The sequence below is a fragment of the Athene cunicularia genome (genome assembly GCF_003259725.1).
Source record: "Athene cunicularia isolate RWA chromosome 19 unlocalized genomic scaffold, athCun1 chr19_part1, whole genome shotgun sequence".
NCBI lineage: Eukaryota > Metazoa > Chordata > Aves > Strigiformes > Strigidae > Athene > Athene cunicularia.
In genome coordinates, this window is record NW_020799124.1 from 11,414,632 (window position 1) to 11,434,021 (window position 19,390).

General features: G+C 44.0%; 1 protein-coding gene across 3 annotated transcripts in view; it reads right to left on the bottom strand.

Moving 5' to 3' along the window:
• Nucleotides 1–19,390, bottom strand: part of LOC113487377 (S-adenosyl-L-methionine-dependent tRNA 4-demethylwyosine synthase-like) — a 124,428-nt gene that overhangs the window by 7,903 nt on the left and 97,135 nt on the right. For all 3 annotated transcript variants that reach the window (XM_026861901.1, XM_026861899.1, XM_026861900.1), the window contains exons 14-15: nt 19,096–19,206; nt 6,010–6,177 (exon numbers count right to left, since the gene is read on the bottom strand). In XM_026861901.1, coding sequence (XP_026717702.1) covers nt 6,010–6,177; nt 19,096–19,206 — 279 coding nt within the window. The remainder of the gene's footprint in view (nt 1–6,009; nt 6,178–19,095; nt 19,207–19,390) is intronic.

Sequence of the window (19,390 nt, forward strand, 5' to 3'; positions counted from 1 at the left end):
ACCACCTTCAGTGCAGTAACGTACACATCCAGATTTTCTCCAATGGACAGAGTCATCTCATGAACTGTAGATGGTGCAGCTGGGCTCTTGCAGGCTGCAGGAATTCAAACACTGCCGAGGCCATGCGAGAAGCTGGGACAGGTATGTTCATCCCACTCTCACCACGCCTGCCCTGCCAGGCTTGACCTTTATGATTCCCTTTCTGAAAAATCAAATCACATCGTCCCGCTCCAATTCCCAAGGTTGCTGGCTTAGAAGCATTTAAGACCTGAAACAGGAGGTCTCTGAGTAGAGGGTAATGCCATGTCAAATGTGTTACTTAGGAATTAGTTACCACTCCAGATTTGCAACACAGCAGCTTTCAGCTACTGGTTTTCTGTTGCTGGTTGCCACCATCAGCCACTTCTCTGGGTGCAACATCAAAAAGGCAGCTGGAAAAATGATCTCGATGGCTGCAATCCTGAGCTCCTTGATTTAAATTTGAAGACAGCCCATCGTTGCAATAAACAAAACACAGGATATTATTAAAGAGATCATACATAATGGAAGTGCAAAGACACATTATGCAATTGCTATTACTATTTTCGCCACTTGCCAGTATGAAGCTCTCCAAGTCAAACAAACAATTAATTGAATTATTACACACTGTTTCTCACCTAATTAAGACTCACAATTATTTAAGGCTCCCTTTGTTCAACAGTGGAAGTGAATGAACTCGAGTCACTCAGGAAAACAGGAAGAAATATTGTTGATAAATTAATCTTAACAGGGTCATATTGCTGGTTAAAAAGCTAAAAAAAACTTTTCTTTTAAATTACCAGTTATAATCTCAGGCTTTAAGGGGAAGAAATTAAGATTTAGCTGGTTATTAAGTTACAAATGCGTGCAACACAAGGTAATAACCAATCCAACAGGACACCAAGCACGCAGAGGTGAGTCTCACTACATCCTGTGTCCGTAGGGCTAAACAAAACTCTGCACAGTGACACCGAGCCCTGGGGAAAAGTGAGCTTGAAACCCCTGCAGACAGTATCTATGAACAGTTAACAGTACCAAAAGTTTCCACAAATTTTAGATGGAAACAAAATATAGCCTTGTAGTTATATATTCAGTGACTTCAGTGCTCATTAGCAATCAGACACATTAAAGCAGATGAAACACCTTCCAAAGCTGGCAATTAGGAAGCCTGGAAACAGGATTGACTACTGTGTTTTCCAAAGGAGTGAAACAAAAAGGCGACACCAAACCAAGGCTGGGCTGACCCGCACGCTCTGGGTGGGCACCGTCCCTCGCCAGCGCTGCAGGGCCCTACGCCTGTGGGACCGCTCCTCTGCAACTCATTAGCTTCTATTTATTACATCTCATTTTGCGTGAGTTATTCTAAAGAAAAGATTCATTATTGCAGATTTTTTTTTTTTAATCCCTACCCGCTGCAGAGCAGAACATCTCATCTCCCAATTAAACCAGGGCTACATCTAGACAGTTTTAATTCCGATGGATGAAAACCGGATTACTTTAGCACAACTATGATCTGCTTTTAATAACTAACAGATCAAGCCCAGCAGAGCCACCTTCCTTTTTGGAAGGAGACAACGGAAAGAAAATAAAAAACTTCAGGAAACATTTTTGTACTCACACCTGTACTAAGGCCGTTCTTTGGTTACTGAGACACCTTGTCCTCAGCTGGGGAATAACCCCATCCCCTGCATCAACATGGGGATGTTGCACTTACTTGGTGACTTTCTGACATGAAGAAGGAGCCCAGGTTTGTTTTTTCCCCTAGCACGGTAATGCTGTCACAGGTACGGGGTAATTGATGGGCGAGCAGGCAGAGAACATGATCCAAATTCTGGATCTCAGATGCTGGATTGCAAGGACAACTTACACCCTTACAAATGATTTGCAAGGCAGGAAGGAAATAAAATGTGATGGACTATTTTTCTCTAATATAACCCTTGTTGGTTGATCTGCAGCTGGTAGATAAGTGCTTCCTTTTCCTCCCTAAATATAGATGAAATGCTCAGCATGGAACAACTTCAACGCCTTTCACCCAACCTCTCAAGCCTTCTGCAAGCGCAGCCAGGACGCATGTGAAGCCCTCACGTCCCATCCGAGCCCCCGTGGTATAGACATGGCTGGTGCTGGAAAACACAGTGGGAAGGAAAAGGCCAATTCCCTCTTTGCTGGGAACTCTTCTTGGTTGATGGAGACTGATGAACACTTTTGGCCAGGCTACTATTGGCCCCCCAACTCATTTCAGTTCAAATACCTACACCTGGGAGGTACCCTGTGTACCTTCAGCACTGCACTTTGGTTATGGGAAACGATTACAGGGATCTTCCTGAAAGCATCTGCCTTGAGTCATTTTGTGGATGCCAGGCTCACCCTGCCACACTGGAGAATGCAGCATGAACCCAGACCACATCCACCAGGGAAATAGTCCAGTTGGTGAGCCAAGGGAGGTCCGGGGCACAGGCCTGCACCCACACCACGAGGGAACATCTGGATCCAGGGGCACAGACTTGGATCTGCTTGTGGAAGGTCAGGCACATCAATTTATGAAGGCAAAAAAGGATGACAGTCACTTTTCCGAGCCTACCAGCCATTCATTTCACCCTGTTACCTGAGGCTTCCAAAGAGAACAAAATGGGTGGGGATTTCAGGACTATTCCCTGTGCTAAGAATGGCTAATTGACATGGCAATCAATCCCAGCACCACAGGGAAGAGGCAGGGATGCTCACACATACTAGCAGACTTGCTAAGACCCAGCAGCAGCACACAATCCAAACCGCACTACAAGAAACTCGTGGCTGCAAATAAACAAGGTAAATGTGGCTGGAAAACAACCCACTTGCAAAAGTGAGGTAGAAATGTAAATGAACATAATCGGAGATAACTGGTAGGCAAGCATTTGCAGACAGTGGAGTGGGTGGTAAACACATGCATAAAGCAAGTTCAACAAAGCAGGGCAAAGAGTTTTATTCTAAAAATTACCAAAATGCTAACTTTCATTCAAAAAATCTTTTCTGCAAGGCAGCTGCAGCATACTCCCCCGTCTTAGGCACTTGTTACAGTCATCTCGAGGATACGCTTATTGTCACAGCCCAGGGAAAGGAGCCACCAAAGCCCCTCTCTGGAGAAGGCTCCCTGAATTAATTGTTAAATTATAAAGTTGCCGCTGTCTCGAGATCTGAGCTAATTAGTTCAAAAACACTGTAATAAACTGGATTTTTTGTACCATGGTGTTTATAAAATATACTACAAAGCAAATGTAATTATTCAAGAACTCAGCATTGTGGCTAAAGAATCAAAGAGGATGGAGCCAAAACACACCAGCAACCTCTCAAAGAGAGATAGAAACCAGCATGCAGGGGGGAGAGAAATCTGGGAGGAACATGCAGAAAAGACAGGGCAGAGGAGCTCTCCCACCCATAGGAGCCAAAGGAGGGCTGCACTCAACCCTGGTTGTCTTTGCTTGTCCTTCGGGCTTAAGAAGCCGATACCTTCTTGGCCCCGAAAAAGTGAAAATACCAGTAACAGTTTTCCAGGTCACTGTGAGCAGGGTGCAAGTGTTCTGTGGGGTTTTTTTAGGGCTCTGTGCGGGGTAACTGGAAAACAAACATTCTGCAGTAAGGCTTAAGTTTATTAGACAATTTAAGCTGTCCTTGGCTAGTGCAGGAGTGCCAGAATCACAGCTCTCCGAGGTTCAGTGGGACACACCTCACTGCCCTAGACCCACTGAGTCCTGAAGGATTTCACAAACACTTCACCTGTAACTGCAGGAAGACACTCAGACACAAGGAACAGGGGAAAAAAAAAAGGGGGGGTGTGAGGGGGAAAAGACTTCAAAGTCTAATGCTGGATTTTGAAGACACTGACATACCCCAAACACAACAGCTCCTATCTCTGCATTGCCTCTTGATTTCCCAAGAAAGTAACACCAGACATTCAAACTGCAGTTTCCTCTACCTAAAATCCCATTTTCTACATAAATCCCTGGCCTTAAGAGTCTAAATCCTAAACTATTATTCATCTAAGCAGGTGCCAATGAACGATTCTTCGTAAATCAAGGAGCAGAGGCTACAAGCAAGATGCATTATTTCTCTGACATTTCCAGACTCTTTCGTACAGGTTGGCATTTCAATATTGGTGTTTAAAATTATTAATATGAGAACTGTTTGAACACCTCAAAACTCAGACCTTGCAGGACACGGTGACATAAATCACGTTTTGTAACGATTTTATTACCATCTTCCTGCAACTCCTTAACTTTATAAGGATACCTTTGATTTTGCAATTACTCACTACAGTTTGATGGTTCCCAGAGCACAGGTTTTCTGCAAACAATATACACTGACAAATTTTATTCTCCACTGGAGCCTGAAATTCAGAATTAAATGTAATAGAACTGAATTTATTTTTTATTAGTTATTTTAGTACAATTTAGTATAGATTGTTTCCAAAAGACACCCTCCCCTAATTCCTTTGGAAAGCCAAGCAGCTGTTGAATTCCTCCTGGGCCAGTATCAATCTATTCTTGTTACTAATAGTGTTACTTAAATTATGCATCAATAACTTAGGTGGCAATCTGTTTCTTTTTTTTCCCCTGGGCCCTTCACCTTAGAATGGAAAAAAAAATTTTGCATTCGAGGATTTGCTCAGGCACAGTTGCCAATGGCAACAACCAAGACTGAGACTGTAAATAAAGCAACTTTAAGTTGAATTAAAACAAAAATAATGCCAGGTATCCCATTTTTTCTCTGCTCCTTTACAGCTGTTCCCATAAAATAGCAAAACACAAAAGCAAGCCACAGTTTTGTAACTGTGCAGAAGTTTTCAGCAAGGAGACTAATCATTTTCAAACACTGATTTAAAATACTTTGGATCTTTTGCAGGTGGTGATTTTAACCCTGTGTGTACTGTGAATCACCGTGCATGGAAAGCCCTACACCACCCCTCACTAAAAGCAGCTCCCACCTGAGTGAGGGACACAAGAGCATTCCTGACTTTAAACACAAGCAAAGAATATGCAAAAACTAACATCATCATAATTAGCATGGTAAGTAGCTGCTCCACCAATTGCCTAGGTAGCACATTATAACACATTTTTATTACCTTTCTAGTACGCTTTTCTGGAGTTCTGAAAGCCAAACTATACTTGGCATTTTTCATATCCTGCATCTTTAAAGATTTTTATTTTTTTTTTTACGTTTCACTTGTATTTCAATTTGTGTTGATGGTATTTACGAAGGGTCCCAAGTCTCAAAGTGTTTTACAGGCACACAGGCTGCTGAGACATGCTCGGTCTGCAAAGCACTCCAGCAGCATAAGGGATGCTGGTGTCAAAGGGCAGCACCACTCTTCGCCATGTTTAGGATAGAGAATGTTATTATCATTCTAGCTGTCTCATTTGTCCTGCAAAACTGTTTTGCAGAAAGGCAGCTCCAGTTTCAAAAGGAAAGCATCCTCTATTAACTTCCACATCATGTCCTTTGCCAAAATTTCTCCAAAGGAAGAAAAATACATTATTTCAACTCTGGCTGAAAGGAAGGAGGGTCCACAGCTCTGGTAAGCATTACAAAGATCCAGAAGAGAAAAAACACAGCCCTAACCTATTCTGGTGTAGCTTCCTTACCGAGCACTGAAAACCATCATGGAAAAACAGGAACAAGACAAACCAGCTGACCGACATCAACAAGATTTGTTCCTGCTGTTCTCAAAATGCAAAGTGAATGTGGCAAAGCACACAAGATACCACACTGAGCTCCACATGGAGCCCTTAAACACATTGCCTGGATTGCCACCATAGTGCTCAGAGTTATCACCGCAACCTGCAGCCTCTTCAGTAACTATTCCACAATGCTCTCTGCAATATGCGCTATGCATTTCCACCCTCCCAGGAAGTGTCCAGCTCACTCTAGAGAGAAAATGCATTGGAACAAGGCAACTGTGCAACACTTCCAAGGAGAAGATACAGTGCCCGGTATCACACCCTGGCAGTGTCTCACCTTTTTGTGAGCTATCAGGAGGCAGTTTGAGTGTTCGTGCTCACACGCGATTTCATAGTCGGGGATGAGGTCTGCCAGCTCCTGGACGAAGAGCACCACCTCCTCGTGCCAGGGGATGTTGGCCATGGTGAGGCTGCTGGCCGAGCTTTCGCCGCAGTACGTCATGCCCTGAGAAGAAACATGGAAACAAGCATTGTCAGCTTAACCCTTCACAAGCTCAGAGCACTGCCAGCACAAACCCCTGAAAACAGTTTGTTTTGTCCCCCTCTTCACACCATATCTTATGGAAAGGTAACAGACCTGGAGATGATATTAAAAACAAAAATCTGTCTCCCTCAGTGACACATCGCAAACCACTGTGTGCTCAGGCTTCCACAGCAGTAAAACACAGGTTAGTCTTTATTCTGGAAAGTAGCTTTAAAAACATTCAAACGGAGGATGCTTGTGCTCCTGTCCTACCAAGGGACCACTGAGAAGGTCACTTGGTTTTGAAACATGACATGCCTGGAAGGAATTCTCACAACCAATGCAACAGTCAGTGTGACGCTTCTGGAGATAACTGTCCCATGTGCCACAGAGGTAAGGACCTTTCCAAGCCAAGGCTGTGATTTCTGACACTGTCCTCTTGTATCCACACAGATCTCATTCCAGGCCCTTGTAAACCACCCTGTGTGCCCTCCTCTCTAACCCTGCCTAGTGAAGCTCCCCCAGCTCTACAGCGCTGGCTCTCCCTGCTTCCAGCTGTTCAATTTAATTATGAGAGAATTAATCCTGCCTATTTTAGCTGCAGACAATTGCTGTAACTGTCCCAGATCAAGACCATTCTGGCATTCAAGATGAAAAGATGGTCCCTGCACTCCAAAACCCATTTTTTTGTCTTCCCCATGATGCCCATGCAATGAGATTCAGGTACCCGTAATGCTCTATGAATACATATATTGGAGATTTTGAGTAAAACTCAGTTTTATTGACGTGATTGTTTAGATCTTGAGACCTCAAGGTTCTTCCCAACTCCTGGTCATTTTATAGAAAAAAATTACAATACTCCCAGTTTTGGAATAAGAAACAGGAGTTTCTAAAGCATTATGCATCCATGCACAGATGGGCTGGGCAGAGCCCCACTGGGCAGCGGTGCCCAGACTCAGCACTGGCAGAGATGTGGCTCATTAGGAAGAAAGTGTAGATGCAGATGCTGGCAGGGTAGCAGCAGCTTGAGCCCAGAGAAACAGTGGATTTCTTTTAAACACCTTTCCTTCCAAAGAAGAGGGGGAAAAAAAACTACCCACAAGTGTACAAATCATCCTTCTCTTCTGTGCATGCACAAAGTGTACAATTCTTGAGAGCACAAAGAGCAAAATCACACACACACAAAAAAATAGGGCAAAACTGGAATAAAGCAGAGGATGTCTGTGAACCTTGAAGTCTTCTGACAAGTGCTAATTTTAGGTTCAAACCAGGGGGATGCAATTGGGCTTTAAGGGTGGAGAAATTTTGAATTTACATGGTCCAGTGTCACATCAGCCATTGGCTTCTAAGACCTTTGCTAAACCAGAAGCAGCTCCATGGGGATGAGAGCATCTTCACTGGGGGCAAAAACAGAGTTCCCCAGAAAAAGAGGGCTTTACTTCTGACCCTCTGCTCATCTAAGCTGTTTTTCTGCAGTAACTAAGCACCTAATGATCCTTAACGAAGCCAGCAAGTCAATACCTCTGGGAGGGACATGTTCTTACCTTCTTTTCACAGCCTGCAAAAAAGGGAGACAAAGACTTGCACGGGGCCACAGGGGAAGCTGTGGGGGAGGACAGTCACCCTGGACAGCATCGTAGCACTGCTGAAACCTCACCTGCCTAATCCAGCCTGCTTTGTCTTGGGTCTGCTCCTCTCCACAGCACCACTGCTCTTCCAACTTCTAGTTAGGACAAGACTTACAGAACCGTAAGAAATCATGAAGGCTAGAACGAAGGTGCTGCTCTTTGTTGTTCATTCACTTCTTGGAATGCAGAAGTCACTCAGCAATGAGCTGACTGTTGAGAGACAGCCCCAGCACAGACCACAAGAGCTGGTTTGCTGCTGGCTCTGCTGCTACCTCCAGCGATTCAGGGTTCCACCAAGACCCTTGACACCAGCATGAAAGGATGATGAACATGAAGACTCATGTGGCCAAATGCTTCTAGAAACCAGAACCCTGCTCAGCAGCCTCCATCTAACTAAAGAAATATAAGTCACCAGTTTCCGAGATTATTCTTTAATTCTCTGTTTGCATGGAGGTCTGCAGGCTGCTCACCAAGTGCCTGCCGGGTGGGGGTGAGAGCGTTTTAAGGAAGATATTGGGTATGCTCCTCCCTATCTTTTCCCCAGACCTCACCTACAGAAGACAGCTACAGCAACTACTGGGCACTCAGTGCACCAGATCCTGGTTAAAAACTAAAAAAAGAGGAAAAAAGAGATTGGAGGCACTTGTCCAAACTGCTCAGTATCACCCCTGGACATCGAGGGCCATGAGATATATACAAAAATAACATTAGCACAGTAAAGCCAGTGCAAACAGTCAGTAAACACACTGATTATTTTCAGGGCTGAGTACACAAGCCAACACCCAAAGATATAAAGGCATTTGTAAAACTCCTTCCAACTCATCTCATTCCTACTATCTTTAGCTTAAATTAATTCAGTAAATACTGAGAACTGTTTGGAAAGAAGTCTATCTTTGCCTGTGCTTCCCGCACATGCAGAGGGAGGGTGAAAATCCAGGCTTAAGTTGATGCTGTAGAGAAACTTGTTGTTTACTGATGAGTAGAATTGACCTGATGACATTAAAAAGCAGCTTGTGTTGTTTTGGTCAAAGGTCACCAGAACAACCGAGGAATTTCTATAATCCTACCACTCCACAAACTCTGCGCTGCTTTGTTAAACACTGAGAGCCCAAGTAATCGCCCCAGAGCAAACATCCGCAGGAAACATCAAGGGATGTTTTTTGTAAGATTGATTTGCACTGATTGCATATCTCCCATCCAACACCGTCTGCCAGCTGAAAGGCCAGCACCATCGCTCACGCACCCCCAAAGCCCTCATCACTTCTGATCTCCCCTGACTTGGCAGAAGTAAAGGTCACACAGCGCTGGCATGTTGCATCTGCAACCCCCCCCCCAAAAAAAAAAAAAAAAAAAAAAAGGAAAAAAGCTGGTCCATGAGGTGGCAAGTACCCAGCACCTGCTGAGTGATGTGATGAGCACTATGAGCACCCCTTGGGCAGATCACGGAGAGGAGCTTCCCACAGCACATCAGTCTGCAGAGCTCTGTAGGTCACTAGTGCGGACAGGCAGGAGCACGAGCCTTTGGGGAAACAGCTTTTCTGATCATTTTCTGGAAGCGCACTCAAAACTAGTCACTAGTTTAGAAGTGGCACTGTTCAAAGGACACCATCTCAGATTGAACTGTATTAAGTCAGCAGAGATACTGAGTTCTTGTTGCAGTTCCCTTCCCAACTACCCCATACAGTAAATGGACCAAAGGAGAGCACGTTTCTGCTGAGCCCTACACAAAGCCAAGACACAGACACTGCTGGTTTGGGCAATTTACTGGCAACAGAAGCTGAGGTCCTCCGGGTCACTGTAGTACCCACCCCCTACAGCTACCAGCTCCATGCCCAGCAACAATCACTGGTCAGTAAATGCAACCCCTCAAGTTCTCCTACACCCCACTCCACCCTCGTAATTTTGAGATCAGATGCTCTTAATTTGGAGAATTGATCACATGAACCTCCTGAATTACTGATTTAGTCTTAACTATGACCTCAATTCACTACTACTTTGCTCCATCTTGAATTACATTAGGAAATTTCTCATAAATTAGCTCAGCAGTATGTGGCTTGCTGAGATGTATTTTTGCTTATGTCTTTCTTTCCAGTTAAAATTCATTAAATTCTTATCCAACTGGTTTAATCTGTGGTATCACAACAAAGGTCACAAACCTACCAGCATCCAAAAGGACAAACTCACGCAAAAACCAGCTTTTCTTCTAGACAGAAGGCCCAACTCCTCTGCACCTCTTTAGGTGGTTTCATCACCTTTGCTCTTCAGCTGAGCTATTTTATTCCAGTCACAAAATTCCATCAAGCACTGGTCTTTAAAACAGAGAGCACACAATTTTATGGATGATTATGTTTTGCATTCTCATGCTTTTCCTCTGTGAAGAACACTTGCACTTCTTTTAAGTGGCATTTGCATCCACACTATGTTTACAGCACCTGGTCCCAGCTGACACTGCACTGTCAAGACCTAATTCATCTACGTTGTTGAACACGTCTTGTCCAGAGATAAACAGACACAGATCCTTTGCAAACACTTAGAATTAGAGCAAGGTGAACCACACAGCGCACTTAAACGGTGCTACAAAAGAACACTCATGCTAATTAGAAACTGCACGAGTTTTGGAAGCAACTACTTTCTCACTGGTAAATTTATGAGGGACCTCCTCTATTAATCTGCCCAAGAAAGGATATTAGAGCTGTGCACCATAACTCAGAGCCAGCATGGGAACAGGTTGACTGTGCACAACTGCAGACAAGTCGGGGGAGTGCTAAGACAGGGAAGTACATTAATTTAGTCAGGCTCTGAAAGGCTAAAAAAGATTTTAAGCATTCTTATATTAGAGCAGGCAGCCACACAAATAACAGGGTATGTATCTCCAAAGTTCAGCTATATAGACACAGCTCCATATAGCAATATTTTCCCCACGTTCATTATACAGATTATGATTTGAGAAACATGAAAACTGTATAACTACAGAGGGGGAAAATTCTTAAGAAGCTACAACATGACTCATTCTTTTAATAAACTTCAAAGATATCATTTACAAGCAAAGGAAGCACAGAGGCAAATGGAATAACTAAGTGCTCGGATGGCTGATTAATTCACAAGCACAAATCAATGAAAATCAGCTTAGCAGCACACCAAATGAAAGCATGTCAGCTTTCGACTTCCCTAACTTCTTAAAACTTGAGTTAATTAACAGTGCTGATACCACTTAAAAGATGTGAACAGTTGATTAGGGTGGTCATGTTATATTTTTCAGTAATACACGATGACAGTTATTAAGACATTAAGTATTAAAAGAGGAAACCATTCTATTGTACACCCTAAGCTCCTCCACCAACTTCCCTGCAGTAGCAACATCAATGATGCTGCCTCTTAATCTTTAATAGGGGTGCTTCTAACATCCTAATCATGCCACATAACTTTGGCCAAATCCCTTGAAGTGCTGAAGCCTTTTAAAAAGCATCTCAGCTATTCTTGGTTATGTTGGTACGAATCCAGATCAATCGCTCTGGGTGTGCTCTGGATTTCCATGTTGCTGTAACGGAGCTGAGCGTAAACAACTGTATTTAAGCAACACCTTGTGCCAAGATGATTATCACTGCAGCAAGCAGCACATTTCTTCCACTGTGACCTGGCTCCTTGCCGGAGATCGACAGCCAGCAATCATTTTAATCCATGGGGTTATGAAGGAAAGATTGCTGGGGAACTAAATATGACAGCACTTTGTTTCTCAACTCCGAAACTCCAGGCTTCCCGACTTAATTACCAAACAAGAGAATCATCTTGACTCCTAGTCCACAAATTATACATTTGCTTAATTGAGGCTTGTGTGAATTAACAGAAGAACAAAGTGTCGGCCAAGCTGCCGACTGACAGAGCCACTGTTTAAAAACTGGGGCAGCCCTGACCCAAGACAAATATAAAAAGCCCCAAATGACATGCTGATAGATTACACTCCCTGCAATAAGAACGCTTCTGATCCAAGTATCAGCACTGTCCAAATTATATACACAAGCTCTCATGCATGTCTGCTCCTCACTGGAGTGGATTCAGGCTCATTGGTTGATTTTAATAATCACTTTCAAGTTGATTTAACAAAGGACATCAATTTGTGTCAGTTAAATCTGAAAAGCTGGAATAGAAATGTTTAGCTATGCAGCATAACCCCAACACTAAGCACTCCAGATGCACCACACGTATGGCTATACGCAGATCGGTGCTACAGCGACCCATAAATCTTCAGCAACTCCCCTGAAGTCAAAAGAACTGCTCCTGTAGAAGCTGAACTCTGAAATGCTGGATGCAACCTGTCATTCCATCTCTTCAAAACAAGCCATATAGATATTGAGAGAGAAATAGCCACTGTTAAATCACCCACCCCCCTGCTCCTTATGCCCTATTAAAGAGCGATTGCACAGAGGGAGGGAGGACGAGTAGAAAGACTTGGATTGGAAGGCAGGAGGTGGTGACCCGCTTTGCTACAACCCACTCCTGCCCTGCCTCAGTCTCCTCACCTGCAAAACACAGTACATAGTGCTAGCCTTTCTTGTCCTGTGAGCAAGGACTCAGATCCATGCACAGAAATTCATCACTACAGACTGTTAGCTGAGCACAGCAACACTGGACCATCCCACACAACCAGCCTCAACACGCCCGTTATTTCCTACAGCTTCCCTTGGTCATATCAAAAAGCCTCACAAGCCTAATGCAATTTCCATGCCCTGTGCTTCCCACTTATTTTGGATACTAACCTTTACTGAAACACAGAAAGTAGATGAGAACAATCCATTTTAGCCTGGATTTTCATCAGACTTCCATTTGCACCCAAGCCCAGTGCTAAACTGCAAAAACTCCTTCTCAATGTCAGAAATATATTTGTATCAAACTACAGGCTTGAGCTAAAGACTGATTTTTCAATGAAACTGTGTGTCAGGGTCACTTGAAAAATTCAGAATTTAATCATTCTGCAATGAAACTTGTTATCAAACCTTACTATGTACTCACAGCATAAAAAAAACACTGATGTCAATCCGAACTCCTCAGACACATCTATTAGTAACTTGTAACCTTTACCTGCATCAACAGAAATAGAAAGCTGGGTCCCTGCCTCTGTCACCCACAGATGTTAATAAAGAGCAGAGCAGCTTTCGGCAGAGGCTGCTCGGGACTCACTCAGAGGCAGTTTTCCACAGCAGTCCAGGGCCTCTGGGATTCATCCAGCAGAGCCAGATCCCTCGGGTGCAGAACCACCCCGCAGCTCTCCAGCATGATGGGGAGGTGGAGCAGCCCCTCCACAACCTATCCACACTCCGAACCGTCCATGCCTCTCATCTTGTCCTTGGACCAGGGGCTCACAGTTGAGAGGACATTAAATGGTCAATTTAAAAAAGTTTTTTTCAGGGAGAAAAATTATACATTGTTTGGATTTTGTAGCAAGACACTAGAACAGGAGATTTTTTTCTTCATCTAAATGCAGACTGGAATGGCAGCAAGTCTCTGAATAGCTTTTTGACAGGTGGGGGCAATCGCCTCTTGCTGCATGCAATTAAAAACTCATTAAAGCATAGCTCATTTTCCTCATTATTTTAAGCACTTAAATAATCTTTACTGTTTAATATGACAAGACCAAGCAGACTGGGACAGATACTTCCCCCAGGTTCTTTCTTCCAGACATTCACTTGGTCATTTTAATTCTGTAGCAAAGCCTCAGATGCCAAGAGCAGGAGCTGCAGTCCCAGAACATCGTCCTTGGCTTTGCCAGACACTGAGCCCAGCCACCAACACAAGCTCATCACAAGGGTGCTGCGCTGGAGCTGCAGAAAAATCATCAGGGACAAGAGCTTTCAAGTGCCTGAAAAATGATTTTACAAAGGCTTAAGGAAATTCTGTGCAGTGCCACGACTCTGCTCTGCACAAGCCCTGCCCTCAGAGACCACCGTGGTACAAACAGCCCTCAAACAAAGGACAAGCCAGGCAGGCTTGCTTTTTGGTTTGGTTTTTTTTTTTCTCCTTAAATTAAAATGGATGGAGAGAAGCAGCAAGGCTCTGCTCAGGCAGGAAGCAAAAGCTGCAAGATGAAGCTTCACTTCAGCAAACACAGACTGCTTCCCTGGGGATGTCACGTCAACCGCCGCTCTGACCGGAGCAACCGGATCTCCTGCACCACTGCGGGAGCAGCTCCAAAATCCAAAGCCATGTTCGCAAGGCTGAGCACTTGACGTGCACGCTTGCCTACACACAACCTCAAAGCTGCTGGCAATGCAGAGTGGATGGACCATGGCCACAGCCTAAATAAAATTTCAAGTGTCCCTCGTTGCTCCGTGATCCGTCTGCAATGGCCAAGGGTCCAGCCTGGGTCTCTCTGCACTAACGTGACCCCACAGCACACTTGGCTCACACATCCGAATTCCTTAGGACCCATTCACATTTCATACAAAAATCCTTTTGCCCCTTTGGTTTAAGAAGGAATGTAAATGGCAAAATACTGCATATCAACACAAGCTTTTAAAACAAAAAGATGGTAACACTGCAAAGAGATGAGTTGCACATTCTTGACTTTAAATATAACAATCAACTTTGTACAACCATGACAGTGACATTATGGCATTAAAACAGACTAAGGCAATAAATAAAACTGATGCGTATTTAATAACTACACGACACATTCTTCTTTGCTTGGGTTGTACACAAGGGTAATCAAGGGTAATTTCTATTGGTTTAAATAAGAGAATAGGGTCCCACAGAGTTACACCACTGTAAGATACTCTTGTAAATGAGAACAAGTATTAAGCCCTGCAAGAATCTAAATCTCTATCCACTCCACCCTGTGAGCCTCTCCGGAGCAACAGTGGATTAGCTACATTCATTTTAAGTGAACGTCATTTATCTCAAGTATTTAACCAGGAAATCCCACTGAGATAAGCCTCATTTTCTGACAGATGCTTTGCAATATCCTGTAATATTTTTTTGTTTATTTGCTTTGAGCAGGACCTGGGTCTTCACGTTTTTAACCTATCACACCGGGGTTTGGAAAAAAAAACCCAAACAACAAAAAAACTCAGCTAATCCCCATCACATGTAAAATAGATTCTTCAATATGCTTTAAAGAAACACAAGAAATTACTTTTAATCAAAAATATTGAGTCTTTAGGGGAAAATTCCCAGGTCACAAATGCTGTGTGAACACCACAACTGCTGGGGCTGGACTGAAGGCCAGTTACACATTGGCAGGAGTTTTTGTCCAAGTGCAGATGAATACCTACAGCACATGAAAGGGACTGCTGACAGGCATAATGAGTGCTAGAATGAACACACCTCAGCCCTGCCTTCGAGTCAGAATTTCACTCCTGACTATGTACTATGGTATCAAGCATCCCTCTGAATGCTGGGGGATGATATCTGTGACCACTCTGCTTACGTGCACTTTGCCTGCACAATTGCAAACTCCCAGGCTTTAGGGGGGATATGGTTCTGACCCTCTTCTGCTGTTCTCCTTTGCTAAGAAGATGATCTGCTCACCTTTTATTCCAGAGCAGTCAAATATTGCAGGGACAAAGACTCCAGCTCTTGCCTGCAGGTGCACAGGCAGAAACAACAAAGCACCCTGAAGCATTCTCATCCCCAGTTTGCTCATCAGGACAGCTCAGATGCCTCTGAAACTGCTGCAGCAGCATCTGCACCAGTGATCCTGCCGTAAGAGAAGGCTGATCTCATGGGTAGCGTGTTGGGACAAGAGCTTTGCAAGCCAGGATTAAAGGCGATCAGATGAAAACAAGCTGCCTACAGAACACACAGCTGAACGCAAAGGAGAATAACCTACTCATTTAGTTAGGTCAGACCATGGGGTAAGGGCCTGGGTGCAGGCACAACAGCAACACAGGTATCTCCAGCAGCGTGGGGGGCACCCCACCCCACCAGCAATCAGTGGGCACTTCAGAAAGGACAGCCAAGGAAGGAAGCTGTCCTTAAGGTGACATTCCCTGTCAGCCACTCGGTCGGTACCTGGCTGGACACTCTCGCTACCCTGCAGCAACTCTGTTCATCAGCCACTCCAGAACATGTCACTTACTCCTGGCCAAGAAAAGGGAAAAATTGGTTCCACGCTCGATGTAAGAAACCATGTAATCTGCTCACATTTCAAAGTCAGAGACAGTGCAGCAAGAGGAGAAAGCCATTGTGCATCCCTACGGAGCCAAATCTTCCACACTTTAGAAATACTGCTGTTTAGCAGGAAACTGGCAGATGAAACTATGTGAAACAAATAAGGCCACTGACTGGGCTAATACTATATTTAGTGTGAGCTGCTTCCCCTCTGCAGAGCACCAAGGACTCACCTTTGGGAACACTGCATTTGCTCCATGGAGGTAAGGAAGAAAAGCAGCTGTTAAAAAACCCCCTTGCTTTTACATAAAAACATCCCATATAAAAATCTGTGAGCAAGACCTTTTATCCAACTTAGGGTCTATTTAAACACAATGCCCGCTCCAAGGAAGCCATCACAAAGTTTTGTGCCTTTTAAAAGGGATGGAAATGCCATTTAAACCCCAAATGTCGTGCCCACACAGAGTTGGGCCATTTGTTTCACAGGGATAACATCGGTTAAGCTCCCGCTCACCAAGGGTCACTACCAGCAACGCTGCCAGCAATGGCCTGTTTCATACTTCAAAGTACATGAACCCTGCTTTCCTGTCTTCCAAATTAAGATAACGGGACAGCACAGCTCTATTTAAAAGCTCAATTAAATGGAAAAAAATGGAGGCTATTTCAGAGCCTGCTGGTGAATGAGGTGGAGCAGTGCCCTGACAATGCGTTTCTGCTGCTGATGCTGAAAAGGAATTAGTGTATTTTCTTGTACTCAGCTGCTTGCTTCTGTCTTGCGGGGTTTAGCTGCTGTCAGACTTGCTGTATGGTTTTGAGAGCTTTGGAAAATTGTCCTCCCTCCACTAGACTGGAAACGAAGAACAAACTGTAGAAGATGGTTTTTTGGTCTTTGAGTACCCAGATTGCAATGAAGTCGTGAAATGCTGTGCTGCAGTTTTTAATGAGAGCTGTAACCAGGGAAAGTAAGACTTTCCCCATCGCTCCCAGCCTAAGCACAGCAACTAGCAAAGGAGAGAGATGCTGCATCCTTTGAAAAGGCTTAAACCTGAGTTTCCCTGTCCCTGAATGCTGCTCTTGGGATTGAAAAGACAAGAGACTTTCCACATGCCAGCTACTGACTGCTTTTGCGGCCACAGTATAGGCACAGTGTTAAACCATTCACAGAAGCAGCTGAGGCATGAGATGTTCTGTCCCTTAGCTTGAAGACATCATGATCTGACAAGGATGGGCACCCTGGCAGACACTTCTGTCTTCCAACACTTGCAGAACTTCACTTACCTGCTGGAATAGCTCTGAAAATATTACATTTAGATCAAAGCAACCCACATGCACATTTAAGTAACACATACCTTTAAAAAAACAAAACAAAAACAAGCAACAAAACTGCAAACTTACACTCCTATCAGCCCACAAAAAGACCTAAACCCACCCAACAGCACATGGCCATCAGGTGCGAGGTGCACCCCCCCCTCAGCTTTCCTTGCCCTGCACCCCCTCTGAACCCCCTTTGCAGGTGGTGTTGGCAGGTACACGAGGGATGCTGAATGCCCAGCTACACTGCCGTGCTACGTGGATCCTGGGGAATGTCACACAGCCCCCTCTGCCTCAGTTCATACTTCTGCAAACATGGCAACATGCTCAGTACATATCCCTTCCTCACAGGTTGAGATCTGGCTAGTACTTTGAAGTACTCGGAGTGCAAAGTTGACATTTTCGATTGAAGCCATGTGGGCAGGAGCCTGTCCCAGCCAGAAGAGTATCGGGAGTAAATCTATGACCACCTTGGGAATACCTCCATGACCACCCCTTTTCACCTATTTCCCTGGCAGTCTGAGGCATGATTTTGCCAAGGAAGAGCCACTGGTAGACCTGAGCTCCACACTGCTGGGAAACCATGACTGCAAGGCTGAATCCTTCCCCGAGCAAAGAAAACAGCAGCTCTCTGCCTCAGAGGAGACAGATGTTAGCCCTGGAGAGCACTCAGAAACATTGATTAACATACACCTGATTCATTTTACTAATTAAAGTCGCTACACATGACAGAGCAGTCTAAGTAGCATGTACACCAACAGCCTCATGCTCCACACTGGTGTGCACGCTCGTCTCTGCCCTCTTCACAGGCTGGATCTCGTACTATCAGGCTGCAGAGAGTCAGGAGATGCAAGGTGGGAAGGGCCCCATAGGAGCACTCCTCTTGCTACGTTTTACCCGAGGAATATAAATCAGTCTGATACGCATTATAAAACTGAGGCTTTTTCCCCAAACTATACTCAAAATCTTATTTTGTATTAAGCTATCAACTTCAGCAGCATGTTCAGAGAGAAAGAGACCTCTCAATACTGACAATATAAAAACCTTTGGGTTTTGTTTCATAAGGAAATTGAAGCAAACTCCAGTCCTTCTTCAAAGCAGCAGTACATAAAGGTCAAAAAAAGGAAAGAGAAAGAAAAGAAAAAAGAGAAAGAAAAGAGAAAGTCCAGAAGTAATAGAGCTGCAAAAACACATTGCTGAGGTAAATGTGCTGGTCTGCAGAGGAGCTGCTGGATGAAAATGCTGATTCTTTACAGAAAGATTCTTTACAGAACACCTTGCAATGTGTCTTTTTTACATTCTCTATATACTAAATTGATTTATCCCAGATAAAGCACCTCCTGCCCTGCTGTAGTTCTTCCAGTCCCAGAGGGTAGTATTTCCCCCTGTTTTACACAGCCTGACAAATACTACATCAGTAAGCCAGACATTATCACCTTTTCCCCTGGCAGAATTTTAGGCCAGGATGGAAATAATAATACCACAAACTAGCAGTTTGTCCTAGAATATTTTGTTTAAAATGGTGGTTGACATAAAAGAAGGAACATTTATTTATCAGTCTGCTTTCATGAGAAATACAAAAGAGACCAGAGGGTTATGATTCTGTTCAGCAGAAATTGATGCTGGCTGGTACAAAGCTTGTCCTGCATAACACTAAAGACTACTCCAAATGCATACGCAAGGTATTAGAAACCTGGCTGCCTAACTTTAAAAGCAAGAAATAGCATCACTGAAATCTTTGGAAGAATTGCATTTACTCGTACAAGTTTAAGACTTGGAGGAAAAGGGGGAATGGGGAAGGAAAAAGCAAAATACTGATGGGAACAAAAAAAAAAAAATATATCTCCATGCAGCTCACCTTGACCTCAATGAAGTCTGGTTTACCGAGGGATATCAGGTCAGCATAGGCTTTGAGATCATCCACATTCCAAGCTTTCACCAGTGTCAGCCTATAAACTGTGCGCTGTTGCTGAAATAAAGGAAAATTGACATTAGCAACACATTCTGACACAGGGAGGTCATTCTAGCTTTGCACACAGCTTCAAACATGGAAAACAAATTCATTAATTTATTCCAAGAACCCAGGGGCTATAACAAACCTGACCCAAACCAGGAGTAACCTCACTTGTTCTTTCAAGAAAGCTACTTCACAG